Below are 19,882 nucleotides of genomic sequence, written 5' to 3' on the forward strand. Positions count from 1 at the left end.
CTAACATGGAGCCTTAGTAGGCTAACCTAAAGTTAACCTAAAGTTAACCTAAAGCTAACCCAAAGTTAACCTAACGCTAACCTAGACTATTTGAGGAGCTGAAACCAAATAGTTGTTGCATTGTAGCCTATTAGTTAATTAACTACTATTAGACCTGTTAAAGTAGTATTTATTATTATATTATTATTATTATATATTATTATTATTTATTTTTTTTCTGTATTTTTTTTCTGTACCCTTTGTCTACTGTAGCCTAGTTAAATATGTCCACCGCACACTTTATAGGCTACTTCTAACCTAGACTACTTCTGACCTAGGCTACTTCTAAACTAGGCTACTTCTAATCTAGACTACTTCTAAACTAGGCTACTTCTAACCTAGGCTACTTCTCAACTAGGCTACTTCTAACCTAGGCTACTTCTAATTTAGACCACTTCTAATCTAGACTACTTCTGACCTAGGCTACTTCTAAACTAGGCTACTTCTAACCTAGGCTACTTCTGATCTAGGCTACTTCTAACCTAGACTACTTCTAATCTAGACTACTTCTAAACTAGGCTACTTCTAAACTAGGCTACTTCTAACCTAGGCTACTTCTAAACTAGACTACTTCTACACTCTGCTACTTCTAAACTAGGCTACTTCTAACCTAGGCTACTTCTAAACTAGGCTAGTACTAACCTAGACTACTACTAATCTAGGCTACTTCTAAACTAGGCTAGTACTAACCTAGACTACTTCTAACCTAGGCTACTTCTAAACTAGGCTAATACTAACCTAGGCTACTTCTAAACTAGGCTACTTCTAACCTAGACTACTTCTAACCTAGACTACTTCCAACCTAGACTACTTCTAAACTAGGCTACTTCTAACCTAGACTACTTCTAACCTAGACTACTTCTAAACTCGGCTACTTCTAACCTAGACTACTTCTAACCTAGACTATTTCTAACCTAGGCTACTTCTAACCTAGACTACTTCTAAACTAGGCTACTTCTAACCTAGGCTACTTCTGATCTAGGCTACTTCTAACCTAGACTACTTCTAATCTAGACTACTTCTAAACTAGGCTACTTCTAAACTAGGCTACTTCTAAACTAGGCTACTTCTAACCTAGGCTACTTCTGATCTAGGCTACTTCTAACCTAGACTACTTCTAATCTAGACTACTTCTAAACTAGGCTACTTCTAAACTAGGCTACTTCTAACCTAGGCTACTTCTAAACTAGACTACTTCTACACTCTGCTACTTCTAAACTAGGCTACTTCTAACCTAGGCTACTTCTAAACTAGGCTAGTACTAACCTAGACTACTACTAATCTAGGCTACTTCTAAACTAGGCTAGTACTAACCTAGACTACTTCTAACCTAGGCTACTTCTAAACTAGGCTAATACTAACCTAGACTACTTCTAAACTAGACTACTTCTAACCTAGACTACTTCTAACCTAGACTATTTCTAACCTAGGCTACTTCTAACCTAGACTACTTCTGAACTAGGCTACTTCTAACCTAGGCTACTTCTAAACTAGGCTACTTCTAACCTAGGCTACTTCTAAACTAGGCTAATACTAACCTAGACTACTTCCAACCTAGGCTACTTCTAAACTAGGCTACTTCTAACCTAGACTACTTCTAACCTAGACTACTTCTAACCTAGACTACTTCCAACCTAGGCTACTTCTAAACTAGGCTACTTCTAACCTAGACTACTTCTAACCTAGGCTAGTACTAACCTAGACTACTTCTAAACTAGGCTAGTACTAACCTAGACTACTTCTAATCTAGGCTACTTCTAAACTAGGCTAGTACTAACCTAGACTACTTCCAACCTAGGCTACTTCTAAACTAGGCTACTTCTAACCTAGACTACTTCCAACCTAGACTACTTCTAACCTAGGCTACTTCTAACCTAGACTACTTCTAACCTAGGCTACTTCTAAACTCGGCTACTTCTAACCTAGACTACTTCTAACCTAGACTATTTCTAACCTAGGCTACTTCTAACCTAGACTACTTCTGAACTAGGCTACTTCTAACCTAGGCTACTTCTAAACTAGGCTACTTCTAACCTAGGCTACTTCTAAACTAGGCTAGTACTAACCTAGACTACTTCTAACCTAGGCTACTTCAGATCCCTTTAAAAATATGATTTGCTTCTATTAATTTTTAAAAGGCTACTTCATTAATTGGACTACAGTCTTAATATTTTAGAGTTTTGGTTTTGGTATGAGACAAGCTAATATTGAGGTGTCACCTTTGGTTAGGTGCAGATCTACAGTCTGTGGGTTAGGTGTGTGTAGTTCTCACTGTTTAAGGTTTATTAGGCCTACCACACATTGTTTGTAATGGAAAGATACTCAGGAGATTCATTCTGTGAAATTCATGTGCAAAACAGTTCAACATGAGCGCCACATCTGACAAGAACAATGTTAAATCCTTTGAATTTAATACCTGACAGGTGTTTGTGATTGAGACTAGACCGGATGTTCCTCTTCTTGAAGAAGTGCAGACACATTTGTTTGACTGACAGCTCCACTGCTTTGTTCATTTTGTAGAACCCCTTTGAAAAGGAGGACCTGTTGGCCTGTTGTTATAATTAGGCCTATTGGTGCTCATCATAAATTCTCATCATAGCTCCACCTTACAGCCTGTCCTGGTCTAATCAACCGGACTAATTAAAAACACCTGTGTGGGTGCAGAGGCTTTAATTCAGTTAGAATAGGACATTGAGTTTTCCTCGCTTTACCAATCAGAAAAGACATAAGAGCACCTCCTATCATTCTTTTTAGATCACCATGGTAACCCCATCAAACTCATCAAGCTGTGTGCAGTGGAGCTGCTCTCCGTCCATGAAACTAATGTCATTTTAAACGGTGTGTTGGCCACGTTTATACGCATGGTGGCGCAACACACACAACAAATATGTCTGCTGCTGTTCTCTTTGCGGATTATCTACCCGCACATACGTCTCTGTAGGCCGTTAATCCCTCTCTGTTTGACAAATGATGTCACCATGATGTCATGTTTGGAGTGACGATATGAGTCATATGAGGTCCTCGCGTGTGCCTGTGTTAGTTCATTAAACTAGATCACGTGGGGGTAATGTGCGTGTTCTTATGTGTTCATGTTCACGCATACAGAGACGGTGTAGTGACTGAGTTAGGCTACCTGTGTTTGTTTATATTTACGCCGTTTCCGTGCGTAATCATCGGTGCGTAAATGTGTGCACGCGTTTTTCCCGCGCAGACAGTTGACTGTACATTAAATGAACTCCTGTACGCGTCATGTGACCAAAGATAACCTTTAAGGATCGTGTGGCGCAGCGGACCTACACTCACTCTCACACACATTATCTCCCTCTCTCGGCCATGTAAACCACTCTATCCATGGACTCTTCAATCGCCTGATCCTCTTAAACTGATGTCAGTCTTCCCTCCTGCTGCTCCCTGCGCATGACTCCCCCCTCTGGTCGGTTCAGACCGACATCGGGCACAGACCGGACAGGACTGGACAAGTTTGACAGCTGCAGCTGGGGGAAATAACGACGCAACAGCAGGAGAAATGCGTGCGCATTTATAGATCAACAAAAAAAAAAAAAATCAGAACTAACGGGAGCTGGAGAGGCTGAGGGATGTCGCACTGAGTGAGGAGGGGATTCCTGCGAGGCGAGAGACGAGGCAGGACGAAACTTGATGGTCAGGATTCTCCAACATGGACTTATGGACTGTTGTTGGAAAACATCCTCATAGTCTTTTAGTTTTTCTGCAGTAGTTGGAGCAGGATCTTTGCTTTATTGCATTTAAAATAATGTTTCACAGTCGGTTCTGAATTTGGAGCGTTTCTAGTACACTGGTCCACTCGCAGCCTTTTGCCCCATGACCAATTTATATCATCCATCCTTTGAAGAAATAGCACGTTCCTGTGTTTGCTCACCGCCGAATTAGCATCTTTGTTTGTCTCTTAAGTGTTTGGTTTTTTTTACAAAAGGATTTCTCCTGTGCAGCAGTAGCTCCAACAGAGATGGACACGCACATTGCACCATGCGTCACTCTCAACCTGACGGGATTTAAAACACAACATCTCCTTTTTCTCAGTTAAAACACGTGAACTCTGTTCAACCTCCCCACCTGAGGAGTGATTACTCTTTTTTTTCTCTCTCTCTCTCTCTTCATCGTGAACACCTGAAGTTAACTTTCCCTGTCTGGTGAGACCTCTGTAGGATTCCCATGAAGCGGCGCACCCTGTGATTACATTTTCTGTAGGGATTGTGCACCGGGACATCATGTGGACCCCGACTGAGGACGAGAAGATCGGAGTGGGTGAGTACATCCATGATGTGTGCCTGTTAATGTGTCTGTGTTGATGATGCTGGGGGTCCTGCGCACAGCACCAGACCTGATGTGACTCTGAGTTAGTCAAACCACCCCGAGAGATTTCAGTTTGTTCTGTCAAAGGGACTGCTGTGGTTAAGATGAGACATGCACAGATAACAACACTTCATGTTGTTTTATACTGTGTATACAATATTCCCAGTGTTCCCCTTTTTATCTGAGTCTGTCCTACGTCCTCCTCTCACGAGTGGGCCTTTGTGACATTATGATTCTTCATGGTGTCATCTGCTGTACCTCTATCTCTAACCTGACTCCAGTTGTGTTTTTAATGCTGGTTTGGTCACTTCCAGTGTTTGTCTCTCAGTATTGTAGCATCTTGCTTTAGGCTGTTGTTAAATACAAGAGGTGTAGTTAGTGGTGTAGAAGCCCAGCTGTGCAGCATCTTCACCAGAGGTGGATGTTTAGCAAAAATGATTAAGATTCTAATAAATGAATCCACGTGAAGAACAGAATCAGTACATGATAGCCTGTGTGTTTCTGTGTTTCTGTGTTAGCTGACAGTCTAGTGATTCCACAGCAGGGATTATCAATCAATATTATATAACAGTGTAATGGGAGAGATGTTTGCAGATGAGGGTTGCTGTTTAGGGGCCATTAGCCAATGATCTGTTCAATATTTCTCTCTCTCTCTCTCTCTCTCTCTCTCTCTCTCTCTTTCCGCCCCTCCTATATCTGTTGCTGCATTCAATCATTCCCACACATTTGCAGCCCTGCTTTGTGACACTGCTGGATTTCTTGAGTCCTGTATCCATCCTCACTTATTTGTCTTCCTTTCTTTTTTCTTGCTGTGTTCCCTACACTTGCTGAGAGTTTGTGGAGCCTGTAGTCATGCCCCCCCCCCCTCCCTCCCTCCCCACTTATATTTTGCTTTGTGATCTTATTAATGAAGCTTGTCAAAGTAAAATCCTCACAAGGAGTGTTTCTGTGCACAGTCCTGACTCTGTGATGTCAGCTCTCTTCAGTGGTGTTCTTCTTTTCCTGTATTTGAACGATGAAGACTCCACACTCTGTTGCTCTGCTCACAGGGAGGTGTAAACTCATTGGGGTGTGTGTGAATTAGCTAACACAAGGCCAGTGATTACCATAACTTAATGAATGGTAGGGGTGGGAATCACCAGCGTCCCCCCCCACGATACGATATTATCACAACACTTGAGTCAGGATACGATATTAATGCGATTCTGAACATTGTGCGATATGCATGGAATTCGATACAGTATATTGTGATTTTAACTGCATATTATGTCCATAAAATTAAAAGAAATCAAGAACTGTTATGTCAAATGAGAAAAAATCTTCACTTGAGTCTTTTTATTTCTCCACACGGGGAGTGAAGCCTCCAGACGGGCCGACACTGTGATCAAAGTAAAACCCTGTAAAGGCTGCATGCAGCTCACAATCTGAACTGTTGGTGATTCAGTCTGAGGAATTTCTAGGAATGTAACTTGTTCAAAATGAATTGTACAACACCTTCAGCAATTCAAATTTAAAAATAGCACATTTGCTATTAATATAATAAAAATATTGATAGTTGATGAGACGATATAATATTGCAACGCTTTCCTGTGTGGATTTTTTCCCCCACCTCGAGTAACTGGACAATCATTTGATATGAAATTGATGAAGAATTGTTGTATCGCTCCTTTTCCACATTAAAGCAGCATTTGAGAGAGTGATGTAAGCACTTCCTGATATAGAATATGTCCACATCATTGGGTACACATAGTGTACACAGTGGCATCCAGTCATTGTTGGTTGCTGCTGCTCATGCCATCGAGCTGTTGTTTACTGGGTTTGATCGAGGTCTCAGATAAGATTCAGGATTTTGATTTAACTTATGAAGGAGCCGCTGACTGTATTTCTTTATTTCATCTATAACAACAAATCATCCAGCCACACTAAACCACTCATCCTGCAGTGTCTGATGTTGAATCAGTTCTTTAACCTCCAGGGGCGTGTCCAGACCTTTTTAACTGGGGACTCACACAGGGGTGGCCTGATGAGAGCCACACACACACACACACACACACACACACACACACACACACACACACACACACACAAATACATTACACTTGGTTACACTTTCCATCCTCACTAATGATGTGTACTTGTAAGTAACACACATTTGGCCAAACATAAAAACATCTCCTTAGCTTGATTCTTTAGGGACTCCAAAACAAAGATGTCTGTGCAAAGTCACAATTTGAAGTACTTGAAATTGTAAGTTAACTCGTGTACGATGTCTAACTTACAAAAATAAATGTATTGGCAAGTAAGTCCAGAAGAAGAGAGTGTTCAAGTCACAAGCCTGTGGCTGATGGTTGATCTGTACTTAAGTCCCGCCTCTGATTAAGCAAATAGCTAATGGTAGATTTGGATTTTGGGGTGTCTCCTCTGCACACGCCCCTGTTAACCCCGCTGGTCTCCAGTTGAAGGTAGAAGTGAGTTTATAATGAAAACTTTCTTGTAAACTATCCGACATGTTTGGATGGAGGGTCCTCTGAGACCACCCTTGCAGTGGCAGCATGGTGTGAATAACAATCGCACACACAGTCCAACGAGATTGGCATGAGAGTTTTAAATGAGGTGCCAGACCTCGCCCCCCCGATAGTCACGGCGATCGATTGACAGCTGCCCTGTTTTTTTTTTTTCAAAGAGACCGATCAGGCCGGACTCCACAGCCGTGTGTGCAGAGGGAGGGAGGGGGGGAGGGGGCAGGGACTCTGCTGACAGAAAGTCAATGTGGGGAATCATGACTCCGGCACTCTGTTAATTGGAACGAGACATTACCTGAATTTGAATGAGGCTCAGTTTTTTTCCCTCTGCTGCTTGATACCTTCATTAGACTCACACAGCGGCTGCATGCTGAGGCTGCCTGATTCGCTCTGCCAGCAGCCGTTTAGCATTAAAAAATCCAAATTACATCACAGATTTCAAGAGCATGCTGGAAGAATACAGGGACAACACATCTGACAGTGCAACAGTGTGGGAAGGCAGCTATTTATATTGGCCTTTGTAGACTACATCACTTTGAACAGTTCACATGGAGCGTGATGTATTTCACAGTTTGTAACGCTGTAAAGGAAAGATCTCTCCTAAACATGTTGATGCTGTTAAACGCTCACGGCTGCAATCAACACAACGCTACAGAGATGTTATCAGTCTCAGTTAACACTTACAGCACGTGTTTTAACCAGCTTTGTTTTTGATTTTTTAAATGAAAGACAGTTGTTTTTCAATGTGATGCGCCGATGAGGAGACGAGCCGGGGTTTAACTTCTGCAGGATTAAATCAGAGAAAGAAAACCCAGAGCGGAGGAGATTGTGGATTAATGCTGTTAGACGCTCTGCTGTCTGTAAATGATAAATGGACTTGAGCTTGTATATTTCTTTCTTCTGACTACTCAAAATGCTTTTGCACTGCAGGTCACACTTACACATTCACACACCGATGGTAGAGCTTGCTACGTAGTGAGACCATCAGAAGTAACTACAATTCTACAATTCACTGAGCAGACTCTTTAATCCAAAGCGACGTACATCAGAGAGTAAGTACAACACAAGCAAGGATCTAGAAAAAAGGGAACAATGTGAGTAAGAGCAAACGATCAGCTTTGAGTCTGATTGGACACACAGGTGCTGACAGGAAGTGACCAGAGGCAAAGCACAACATTGAGGGCAGTTCTTGAGAGCTCTAATCAGTATAGAAACCATCTTATAAGTCATCGTTATCAAACAAAAACCATCGTCATTACCATCATCATCATCAATAATATGGAGACCATCATCATTAAGTTAGTAGGTATTCATGAAAAACTAACTAATCCCATTCATACACATTCTTATGCTGACATAGCAGCGGGAGCAATTCTGGGTTAAGTGTCTCGCTCAAGGACACATTGCAGGAGCTGGGGATCGAACCCCCCGACCTTCCAGTTGAGAGATGACCAACTCTACCCACTGACATCAAATATATGTTAACTTGATCTAAATATTCCTGCCTTTAACGAACATTACTGAGAACACTGACTGACAGCCGACAGAGATCCTGAAACCGCCCTCAGCACTCACTGAGGCTTTCATTAAGAATTTCTTTCAAACAGCAGCGTTATTGACCCAGACACATAAAAATACTCAAAGTCTGTCCGTACTTTTGTAGACTTTCATCCTGCTGCAGAAGGGGGAAGGATTCTCCACAGCGGTTGAAATAATGTCCCGTGTAGCGTGCTGTATGAGGGTCGCAAACGCCCAAAGCTCTGTTCATCTGTCTTGATGTACACCTGCGTCGTGTTGAAGACATGGACAAATCAATTCAACTCCACAGTGTGTTCAAAGGTTTACTCTACTTTGAGGCTCTTTTGGCCCTCACAGCCTCTGCGGCGGTGACTGAAAGCTGTGAGCGGGTGCGGTTTGTTCTCCTGGTGATATCAAAGAGCATTCTGGGAAATTCTAAGATGCAAGATGTGGACAGAACGTGCAGGAATGTGAATGAATAATTGTGCTCCCTGATGAGTGCACAGCTCAAACAGACAATAAACTAACTGAGAGGATTTAGACACTTTAAAACAGAAATGTTTCATTCTATGCTTTCAAATAGACGGAGAGAGAGCAATGCAAAGTGGGCACACACACTCCAAACCCTGAGAGAAGCACTGGTGCCTAACCAGCACTTTATCATGTTGTTAGTCACCATCCATCCTTCTGCGTGTCGTATACAAATTGCTGCTGCCTGTAGTTTGTTTTGGTGGCAGTAAATCATCTTTGGCACATGGATATCGAGTAAAGACTGAGCACACAAAAGATGAAAGAGGAGAGGAAATCCATAATCTCCCATTAAATAACCAGATGGAAATAGAAGGTCCAGGAAAAAACAGGGGGGGGGGGGTGTCATGTATGCCTTCAGTGTGTTTCATGTAACTGTGTTCTGTGTCTTTTGTTAATCTCAGCGTTTGTGTTTCTGCTGGATGAGGCTTTGCATACCAAGGCCGGGAGAGAGTGGTAACTCATAGAGGCGTTCCAATGGAGTTGGGATGACTAGTGCCTGGTTGTAGAAAACAGCTATTCAGTTGGATGAATGCAGCTTTGTGGCGCCCATAGAGGTTCCTGAATGCAGCTTCACCTCCCCCAGGGCTGCACAGCACAGCACTCAGTTCTCACACTCACAGATAGCACAGAACACACACACACACACACACACACTCTGACACAGACAGACAGGCTCAGAGACAGACAGACAGATGGACACATGAACAGACATACTGGACACACTCTTATATAAAGCACCTGCTAAAGGCCGGAAGTTCAACCAACCACAGTCATCCTGTCACTTCCTGCCAACTTGTCAGACAAAGCAGCTCGCTCAGTGAGCCAACACGTCGTCCATACATGATGCTGGAGGTTCCACTCCAGTTAGTTCCACATGTTTTTAACTAGCTTAATATTTTCATGTCTCTGTGGAAGTCAGGTGATGTTGGAAAAAGTCACTTCAGATACTGGTTACTGGGGGCTGATGGGTAAAAATTCTATTGAATTTGCCCTCCTGTAAGAAGTTTACCTCACGAGTTGGTACCCATGACCGTTATGTAACTTCATAATGTAGCTCAGATGTTTGACAGTGAATTTATTTGGGATTTTTATGCATAAACACACGGCTCAGACGTGAAATAAAAAAAAACAAGCATATGAGAAGTAAATTGAAACTGCTCTACATAGCTGCTGGTCATTCAGTGCGCCTGAACATGTGATGCATTAACTCTCTAAGAAGTCTAAAGGAGTGGCAGGGCGAGTTTTCATCCTACGTCAGACTCAGAGTCTTTCCATCATATCAGAGAGATGACCTCCAGTCTGTCACAATGAGTCTCTTGGAGATCGTCATGTCAGTGTTGAGGGGAGACCTCGAGTTAACTGTGAGCAGCCAAAGACAGCACGTCCAGCAGCTGGCTGGCCTGTGGTGTAGTGGTTAGTTTGTGCACCCCATGTGCAGGAGGCTATAGTACTTCAAGTGAGCAGACCGGGTTTGAATCTCTCCTCTGATTTCCAAACTCTATCCACTGTCCTGTCTCTCAAATGTAAAAAACAGACATATCAATGACTTTGAGATTGAAGGTCACAGAGGTCACAGAGGTGTAAATATCACAGCTTCAATCTGCAGTCTGAATTTTAACAAAGTGTAGCAACTATTACCAGTAAGCATAGATAGATAGACAGATACTTTATTTATCCTGAGGGGAATTCAAACATGCAGTAATGTTACCCTCTACTTTTGTTTAAAGCCCACTACATTTCTACTTATTCTATTTCAAAGTAATTCAACATATGTCAAATATTCTTTCACACACACACAGCAGAGATCACCACAGGTTTGAGTCTTGTTCAGATGTTTGTCCGGTGTTAAAGGCCATCGTAACACTGAGGTGTATCTACAAGTGATGAATGTAGGTCACACAGTCACAGTGACAGATGTGCACAGGATGTCCTTCTTCTGTCAGGATCTGCACCTCTTGTTTTCATTCTGTTGTTGTTACAGTATGCTGTCAGTGTTTTTTTTCTGACCCATTTATCCTGAACTTCACACTTCTCTGTCTGTGCCGTGTGCTTGTCTGTGTCAGTACGTTTGGAGAGATCCAGTCCGAAAAGCTGTGGAATTAAATCTTTGAATCAATGCTCCTCTGGGACGATGAAGCAAACTCTCTGACATCTTTTAACCACCTTCCTTACTTAACACACATTTCTCCTCTTTATGAGCCTCCTGGGTGACTTGTTCTTTTTTTGAGGATGAGGCATTTATGTGCTAAGTTACCAAAAAACACAACAGTTTGGCTTAATGGGGAAAATATTGACTTTAAAAAGAGAGTAATGGAGGCAATGGACGGCCAAGCGGTTTTGTCTCGAGCTCCATGTGCTGAGGCTATAGTAGCATTGTAGTCAAGACCACACTACCCGAGACCAAGACAAGACCAGGACAAGACCAGGACAAGACCAGGACAAGACAGAGACTGTAAATATAAATGAAAAATCATCATCTTGTGTGCAGAGGGTGTGTCGCAGAGAAGGGTGCAGTCCTAACCTCGGAATATAAATCTTACTACCAATGAATTGCAGTGATTTGTTCTTTTAGAGAGAGGTTTTTCTTCTAATCAAAGTAGTGACATGAGAAAGAAGCGGCCAGGGGAATCAGTGGTGTTCTTGATTTAAAATTCAGAGTCTGCCCAATCTGAGACATGATTGAGTAAAAATGCTTTAGATTCAGAGATGAGACTTTCGAAAAGTGGCCTTGGTCTTGAGTACTCCCAACAGTAGACTATAGTCCTCATCAGGGGGGACGGTAGTTAGGATCCAACCTCTTCCCTTTGCTGCATGTCATCCCCTGCTTTCTCTCCTCTAAACATTTCCTGTCTCTCTTCAGCTGTCCAATCCAATAAAGGCAAAAAGGCCCAAAGAAACTTAGAGAAATGCTTCGGGACACATGGAGTTACAAACTATTCCACTGTATTCTTCTGCTCTAAAGATCGTTTTTTTGTTGTACGTTCACAAATGTAATTTACAGATTAAGATTTATTTCTGCTGTTGAAAACAATAACGCTTCTTCAAGCCGCTGAATGTTTGACGTCTCTCTGTCGTTTCTTCATCTTCATATTAAACAGACTTCTTCTCGTGTCTCCTCCCCCCTCCATCCTAGAAGTCATATCTCTGAGGAACTCCATCTCTGTTCTCCTCCGACTCTCCCACAGGCAAACGATTAAGAGGGAAGACACTTCTCAAGTCCTACTCTCTGAAATATCAACATGGCCAATGAGTACTGACAGCCAATCCAGTCGATTTCTCTCTCGCTCCCAGCTCGTCCCTCCTGCTAACTGGGCCTTCTTAATCACATCTCAAAGCGACGAGTTAACAAGCACACATCACATCAGCACATCGCTGTGCTTACGTAGTCTCTTTCAGGGCTTTGTATGTTGTACTCTGCAGTTTTTCTAACGTCCCCTGGTGGCACAGAACACAGGCGATCCTCTCTCCCCCCCCCCCGAGCCTGGTCGAGCTTTACACAGTCTGTTAGAAACTTCTCAGACCACATTGTGTTTCCTGTTATTTAGGCATTCACGTATTAAACAGCTGCTCAGATTGAACCTCTTGTTTAAGTTGTATTATGTAGTTCTGGTTTTCCAGCAGATGCTCCCTGATGTCTTCAGTTTCTCTTCTGCTGGACTATCCCGGTGTTGATCGGGTTATTTAAGTATCTTGTTATTAAAGTCTTTTTTTGGGGGGGCCCTGTTGCACCTTTCAGATAAAGCAGCTCTATAGAGATAGGAAATGTTGGGAGGAGAGACAGGGGTGATGACATGCAGCAAAGGGCAGAGGCCGGATTCGAACCTACGGCCACTAAGATGAGGTCCTCAGCCTCCAAACATTGGTCATGCAACATAACTGCAAAGCCATCGCCGTTCCCCGTTTTAAACATCAGATCCTGATTTCAGAAACTAGGATATAAGCCTCTCCCCTATTTCGAGAAACCAGATGTTTCTACCTTTAGGATGCTGTGTCACTTATATACGCCTCATCATAAATAATAACAACAATAGTTTTATTTGTATAGAACTTTGAAAAGCAAGGGATTACAAAGTGCTTTGACACGTGCAGAAGCATAACAACAAAGCGTAAGAACACAAACAACAACAAAACACCACGACAACAAAGCAACCCACGGATAAGACCCCTGACCAACAACAACAACAACAACAACAAAACCCTGACAGTGAAAGAACCCAAACAAAAACCTGTCCAACATCGATTCCCTCTGCCTCTGTACATGAGGCGCACACACTAACCACTAGGCGATCGACGCCCCGGAAATTGTATTTCTATGTGTGCCTCCTTCAGGCTTATCTGAATGAAAACATTGATCCTAGCTGGAGCTATGTTTAGAAATATAACTCTAATCTGTAATACATGTAGCATCCATGAAAGTTAACCCCCACCAAGGTCACTATAAGCCGTCTGGATCTGAGCTTTGATCATCTGTAACAATCACACTGAGGCATTATAGAACTTATCAATGTGACCCAGATTTAAACCTTCAATCAGACAGCTTCTGTGATATAAAAAAAGATGAGGAGAAACACTTCTTAAAGGGAAGATGGAACATGTTTCCCTACACGCTGGGATCACGTCTCCTGCTTTGAAAAATTCTGACAGGAGAATATCATCTTAACGTCACATATAAAAGGATTTAGGTCTGTGAGTAACGGCTGCATTAACAAGTGTTTTTATAAAGGCACAGCTCAAAAAGTGGCAAACATTAAATTCATCTAATAATGAATGTTTTTAATGATGATAAAATGTGTCTCTAGTCCGTCTACAAACCCCCAGTGATGAGTAAAGTCCATCCTCTCCGTCTTTTACCTGCTCCACTTTTCAGAAAATGTGTGCTCAAACAGGCCGTTTGGAGATTTTCCCTTCATGACATCACAAAGGGCAGTAGCCCCTCCCCCAGGTGGGTGACACTCCCACAGCTAGGTGTTTGTTCTGCCCTCTGAGTCTGCCTTCTCACAGTAAACAATAGGACATGGAGCGAGAAAGCACTGAGTACAAACAAGCCCTTCCAGAGAGGGGGCGTGGTCAGACACAGCTCATTTACATATTTAAAGGTACAGACACAGAAACAGCCTGTTCTGAGCAGGATGGGAAATGTGGTACAGATATGGATGAATGACTTGACTTGGCTATAAACACGTCACCATACCACCTGACCAATCAAACCACATAAATTATCACCATGTAGTGTTGAAAATAAAGTGAATCATTAACAAGTCAACCATAGTCTTTAAGCATAATTATACAAACACTAAATTGGCTCCTTAGAGGCTGACACTTTTCATAAAGGCAGCACTGACTCATCACTTCCTGTTTCATAATTCTCAGCAGCAGATTAATTGGACTTTATGGCTGCATGCTGATGTCTTAAAGAGAACCGTCCTACAGAAAAATGGTAGAAAATGGGATCATAATGAGTAGAGTTCCAGACAGCCTTTGAGCTCTCCTTGGCATTTTCTGAAGCTCTTAACTCGACCCACTGATGTGAACGCTCAGGTTACCGACGCCTCACTGAGCTGGCTTCATGTTTTATTCTCTGTGTAGGCAACTTTGAGCAGACGCAGGACGAGCTGCATTTACAACACACGTATGCAAACACGCCCCGCCCGCACGCAAACAACAGACTCGTAGATGCATTATTTACCTGGTCAAATTTACACTTAGAAGCCGAAAAGACCCATGAAAATACTTTATACACATAAACAGTGTAGCATCAGTGAAAGAAAGGTAATGTTCCTCTAAATCAAAGCAACTTCTTCTCATTAACTAACAAAGAATGACCAGCAGATACTGAAATATGTAAAGATGGATGTGTTTGAGAGCTGCAGGGAATGCTGGTCATGCTCATGCTAAATAGGTTTTGATGCTTGAGAAGGATCTTACACTTTTTCTTCCTGAGGCTCACAAAGTTGTAAAAGCTGTGAGAAAAGTTAAAGATGAAGGTAAGATGGAGCCTGAGAGCTGCTGGCTGCTGTCCTTGGTGCTGAAACACACCCAGCCGAGCAGTGAGTGAGGTCACTCGGTCCTCGCCTCCACTCTGTACTCTCTCTCTCTCTCTCTCTCTCTCTCTCTCTCTCTCTCTCTCTCTCTCTCTCTCTCTCTCTCTCTCTCTCTCTCTCTCTCCACTCGGTGAGGCTTTGACAGTAAGTCACGATGAAGAGGCTGCAGAGTTTATAAACTGTAGGCGGAGAGTTCATCACGAGCGGCAAACAAGCTGATCTACGCTGCACCGCTCATTCAGTGAACGTGCACCACCAACTGTGAATCGTGCACCCGATCTGAAACTGAAATGAACCCTCAGGCAGCCGTGAGAATAATAAACAGCAGAGACGCTCCAGGAGGCCTTTACTTTTGATTTTCCCTGAACAACACGGGACAAGACAGTGTCCTTTAAAGGCTTCTCTCAGTGATAAACAGTTTATTATTTACACTTCACAAAGTCTCTCCTCTGATCTGCCTGTGTGTGTGTGTATGTGTGTGTGTGTGTGTGTGTGTATGTGTGTGTGTGTGTGTGTGTGTGTGTGTGTGTGTGTGTGTGTGTGTGTGTGTGTGAGTTTTCTTCTCGTTTCCTCCTTGGTCATAATCCTGCTTACCTGGTTTTTGTGTATTAAAAGTTAGTGTGTGAGTGAAGCTGCACCTAAACGAGCCCTCCATCCTCCGTGCGCTGACTTTGCCCAGACTTTGCACGCTGTGTCTGAAGCTTTGATCCAGAACCCCATGGACCCTGGGAGCCTTTTTTTTCCCACTCTGGCTTTAGATGTTCTTGAAAGTTGAAACTTTAATCTCTCCTCCCAAATATCTCTGTCACTGTCAAGCTACCTCTCGCTGCCTCTGTTCCCTGAACCCCAGCATGCTCCGCCCATCTTTAATTCCTCCAGTCTGTATCTAAAACTTCTCCTGATGTCTGACATCTTAATCTGTGTTGAAAAAAGTCCTTTCAGAACATGTTGATCGAGATAGTATAACATCATAACTCACTCTGTCGTTGTATTAGAAACAAAGATGCAGACATACAGTATGTCGATATAAAGAAATATACGGTCTTTGAAGTTTATTTGCAAATGCATTCTTCATTGTCATTAAGCCGTTCATACACTGTATGGGTTAAGCCTGATTTAAACACAATATTTGAGTCATATGATGAATTTCAGCCCAGTCACTTGTCGTCAGTTGTGCTGTGTACACTGAAGCACGTCGGCTGAACACATCCCGATCAGCTGCTCCCGACCGCTCGACAGGTGACAGATCATCAGAGCGTCTGAAATCTCAGCAGGCATGCCTGATCAATCCCTCTTCCCCCTCCTATCATGAAAGAAACGCTGGCAGGAAATATCTGCAGACCTCCAGCTGACAGAGAATATCAGTTCTGATTGAGCTGCTATTAGACTTGTGTTTATTAGTGATGCAGAGAGAGAGTGACAGCGTTTTACTGGTGTGTATTTGAACCGTGCACAAGACAACTGAATACAGATCTTTAACCTCCGTCTGTGGGAGTTTTCTATTGACAGTCCTGAATGCTCCGTCCTGATTTAACTCGTCCAGTGTGAGCTCTCATGTTGTACAGTGTGAGCACAGAAATCGTGAGCTTTGGTCGTGCGTCTTTAAGGGTTAAGGCGTACAGTTTGAACTGACGTTCCACTAAGGCCTTTATATGTTCTTACAGAGTACGAACACTCAGCTTAGGAGAATGTGATTTCTAAAGTTGGTGTGTGAAAAAAAGGTCAAACTGCTCCCCCTGAATGCATGAAGGTTTAAGATGACTCAGATCGGTCCACTTTCGATGCACACATTACAACTTCTGACCGACTGATACTTTCGTTTAAGGTTTGATTTTTTAAATTCCTGTCAGAATGTAAAGAGAGTTTCAACAAATATCCCAGACGTGCTTCTCAGATAAATTCCCCTCTCTAGCTCGACTCTGATTAGATTTCCCATGTTGACAAATGAAAAAGGAAAGATTTCCACTCTGCACAACTTTCTGACTAAGAAAAATCTACATATTTTATGAGACATTCTGTCATCGCTGAATACATCAAAATGTTGTTGAACTTACAGTTACTTTGTGTGTACTCTCTCTCTCTCTCTCTCTCTCTCTCTCTCTCTCTCTCTCTCTCTCTCTCTCTCTCTCTCTCTCTCTCTCTCTCTCTCTGTCTAGTTTGCTTCCTGTCATGCCCCCCCATGGCTCTTGTTTTCGGGGTGCTGAGCTTTTGTTGTGTGTGAACGTTAGAGTTGTAGTTCTAGTTAATCTTTTCTAAGAAGAGGATTTATCCTTTGAACGAGAAGATGAAGTCCTAAAAATGAAAAAGAAAATAAATCATAAAGTTTTAATTTATGGTTGGATATGTCGAAGGAAACTTTCTCAGCTTCTCTCAGGGTGTTTGGAGATCTGCTCTGGATAAAGGCTGCATCTCGAGCTGGCAGCCTGCCAGTGTGTGTGTGTGTGTGTGTGTGTGTGTGTGTGTGTGTGTGTGTGTGTGTGTGTGTGTGTGTGTGTGTGTGTGTGTGTGTGTGTGTGTGTGTGTGTGTGTGTGTGTGTGAGGGAGTGTGTGTGTGTCTTGAGGGTCTTTAACACAGCAGCATTCTCGAGGAGATTTCCGTTGTTGTTATGGTTACACTCAGTTTCCTGCAGATTCCCTGGCACGACTTGTTTCACTATCGCTGTAACGACACAAAGAGCCCTGATCAACAACTCACACTGACACAGCTAACATGTAGGAGCCAATCATATGGCTCTATAATAAGTTCAATATCGTTCAATACCGTGCTGGCAGAGCTCAGGGGCACATTTAGACTCATTCCCCCACGATGCACCACAGAACGCCATCAGACTCTGCAGCTCCTCCCTCAGAGTCAGACACTCTGTTGGACCTGTGGACGTATCTCACTGCTTTAAAAACACCCTCCATTAGTTGTTACAACATTTCAACGTATTGGGGCACTGATAGCCTAGCGGGTGTGTTGCGTGCCCCGTGTACGGAGACTAAAGTCCTCATCGCAGCAGCCGTGGGTTTGAATCCGACCTCATGTCCATACCCGACTCTCTCCTCCCAACATTTCCTGTCTCTCTCTTCAGCTGTCCGATATAATAAAACCAAAAATCACCCAACATCTGTACACATCTATATTTTATACATACTGCAATATTTCTTACTGTATTTCTATTTATTGTCTTTATTGCGTTGTTTTTAATGAACATATACTTGACATTGCTCATGTTGGTTGTGGATCAGTGGGCGAGTCGGTCGTCTCTCAACTGGAAGGTCGGGGGTTCGACCCCCAGCTCCTGCAGGTACATGTCCGATGTGTCCTCGGGTAAGACACTTCCTCTGCTTCGTTGACATAATAACTCCTCCCTCTTGGGTGCATATATGAGGATTTTAGAAAAGGGTTTCCACATCTGAGTGTTTTAATCTTTGCTATAGTTTAAAATAAAGAATAAAGTTATAAGACTGGACACCATTCCTACAGTTTTCTTATCAACGTTAACTTTGCTTGTAACTTTTGTAATTTCTTCCATTTCTCCTCATCTTCTCCCTCCTCTTTCTCCTCCTTCTTTGTCACAGCTCACTGCCTCTTTGTTGCTCTCCTCCATCCTTCGCTCTCTTTCTCTCCTCCCCGGGATCGGAATAGAAAGTAGTCGTCAGCTGTTCTCAACATCTCGGCACCACGGTTTCCTGAAATGCGACGCCAGCCCGCCTGTCTCTGTAATTATTGATCGGTGCTTAAAAAGGCTCCGTTAGTTCAGTGAGGTCTGCAGTCCTGCAGCTGCTTCAAAGTATGTTCAAGAGAGTCCAATTTTCTACAATGTCAACAAATCCCTCCTCTCAAGTTCATCGATCACAGCTCATGACAGAGCACTTTATCTGGATCAAATCCAGGTGAGTGCAAATATAGTGAAAAAAAATGAGCAAAACCTTTAAACATTTTGTAAATTAAAGATCAAATATTATATTTAATCCACTTCACCATGTGGGGCAGACGCTATGGCTCAATTACCCGTCTCCCTCATTTTTAAAAGACCCTTTCATTCCCATATTTCTTATAAATTGATCTCCCTCCTGTCTGTGTTTTCATCTCTCATCTAAATCTGTATTTTCTCCCCGTGCCCCCCCCCCCCCTTCTCTTCTCTATCCATCTATCTCTCACTTAGTCTAATGAATATTTCACATAGAAATGCTATTTATAGATGTGACACGGTTCCTTCGCTCCATCCATCAAGCTCAGTTTTCTCATCTGCACGTATTACTCAGTGGTTATCAGATCCAGCTTCAGCTTCCCGTCACTTTCAATCGTCATCAATCCTCACAATGAATACGTTTTCCTTTCAATCACTCGACCAAGACGGACGCTTTGCTCTCGTTTGATTTGATCATGGATCAACTTTTATCAAGGTTTCTGTCACAGAGGAGGATGATATGATTTGAGTGAAGCTCCTGTTTGTTTCTTATCCTCAGGGATCCTTCTGTAGCGCGCCAGCTTGTTTTTATTTATATCAACTCGGCCTTCAGATAAAACATTGTAACAGCAGGTTAAAGTTCATCCTATTCATACTCAAATAGTCTGCTTTGGGTAGCACAGATAGCCTTGCAGTTATGTCGCCAGCCCCACGTACAGAGGCTATAGTCCTCGTCACAGCAGCTGTGGGTCCTATGCTGCATGTCGTCCCCCGCTCCCTTCTCCAAACATTTCCTCTCTTTCTTCAGCTGTTTTATCCAGTAAATACAAAAAGGCCCAAAAGAAATCTGTAAATAAAGAGACATCTTTAATGGGAGCCGGATGCCCTAGTGGTTGGGCTTTAACGAGACTGTAGTCCTCATCGCAGTGACCTTGGGTTTGAATCTGACCTCTGCCCTTTGACATCTACTGGATCAAAAACGTTCTTCCTTTAACCCTTTACC

At 42.8% G+C, this 19,882-nt stretch overlaps 1 protein-coding gene across 1 annotated transcript in view; it reads left to right on the plus strand.

The window, feature by feature from the left end:
- The first annotated feature begins 3,418 nt into the window (after positions 1-3,418).
- LOC109977864 (dedicator of cytokinesis protein 3) overlaps positions 3,419-19,882 on the plus strand; it is a 165,987-nt gene continuing 149,523 nt past the window's right edge. The window contains exon 1 of the mRNA XM_065955375.1: positions 3,419-4,323. Coding sequence (XP_065811447.1) covers positions 4,287-4,323 — 37 coding nt within the window. The 5' untranslated portion in view covers positions 3,419-4,286. The remainder of the gene's footprint in view (positions 4,324-19,882) is intronic.

This window comes from Labrus bergylta, chromosome 5 (assembly GCF_963930695.1).
Source record: "Labrus bergylta chromosome 5, fLabBer1.1, whole genome shotgun sequence".
Classification (NCBI taxonomy): Eukaryota; Metazoa; Chordata; class Actinopteri; order Labriformes; family Labridae; genus Labrus; species Labrus bergylta.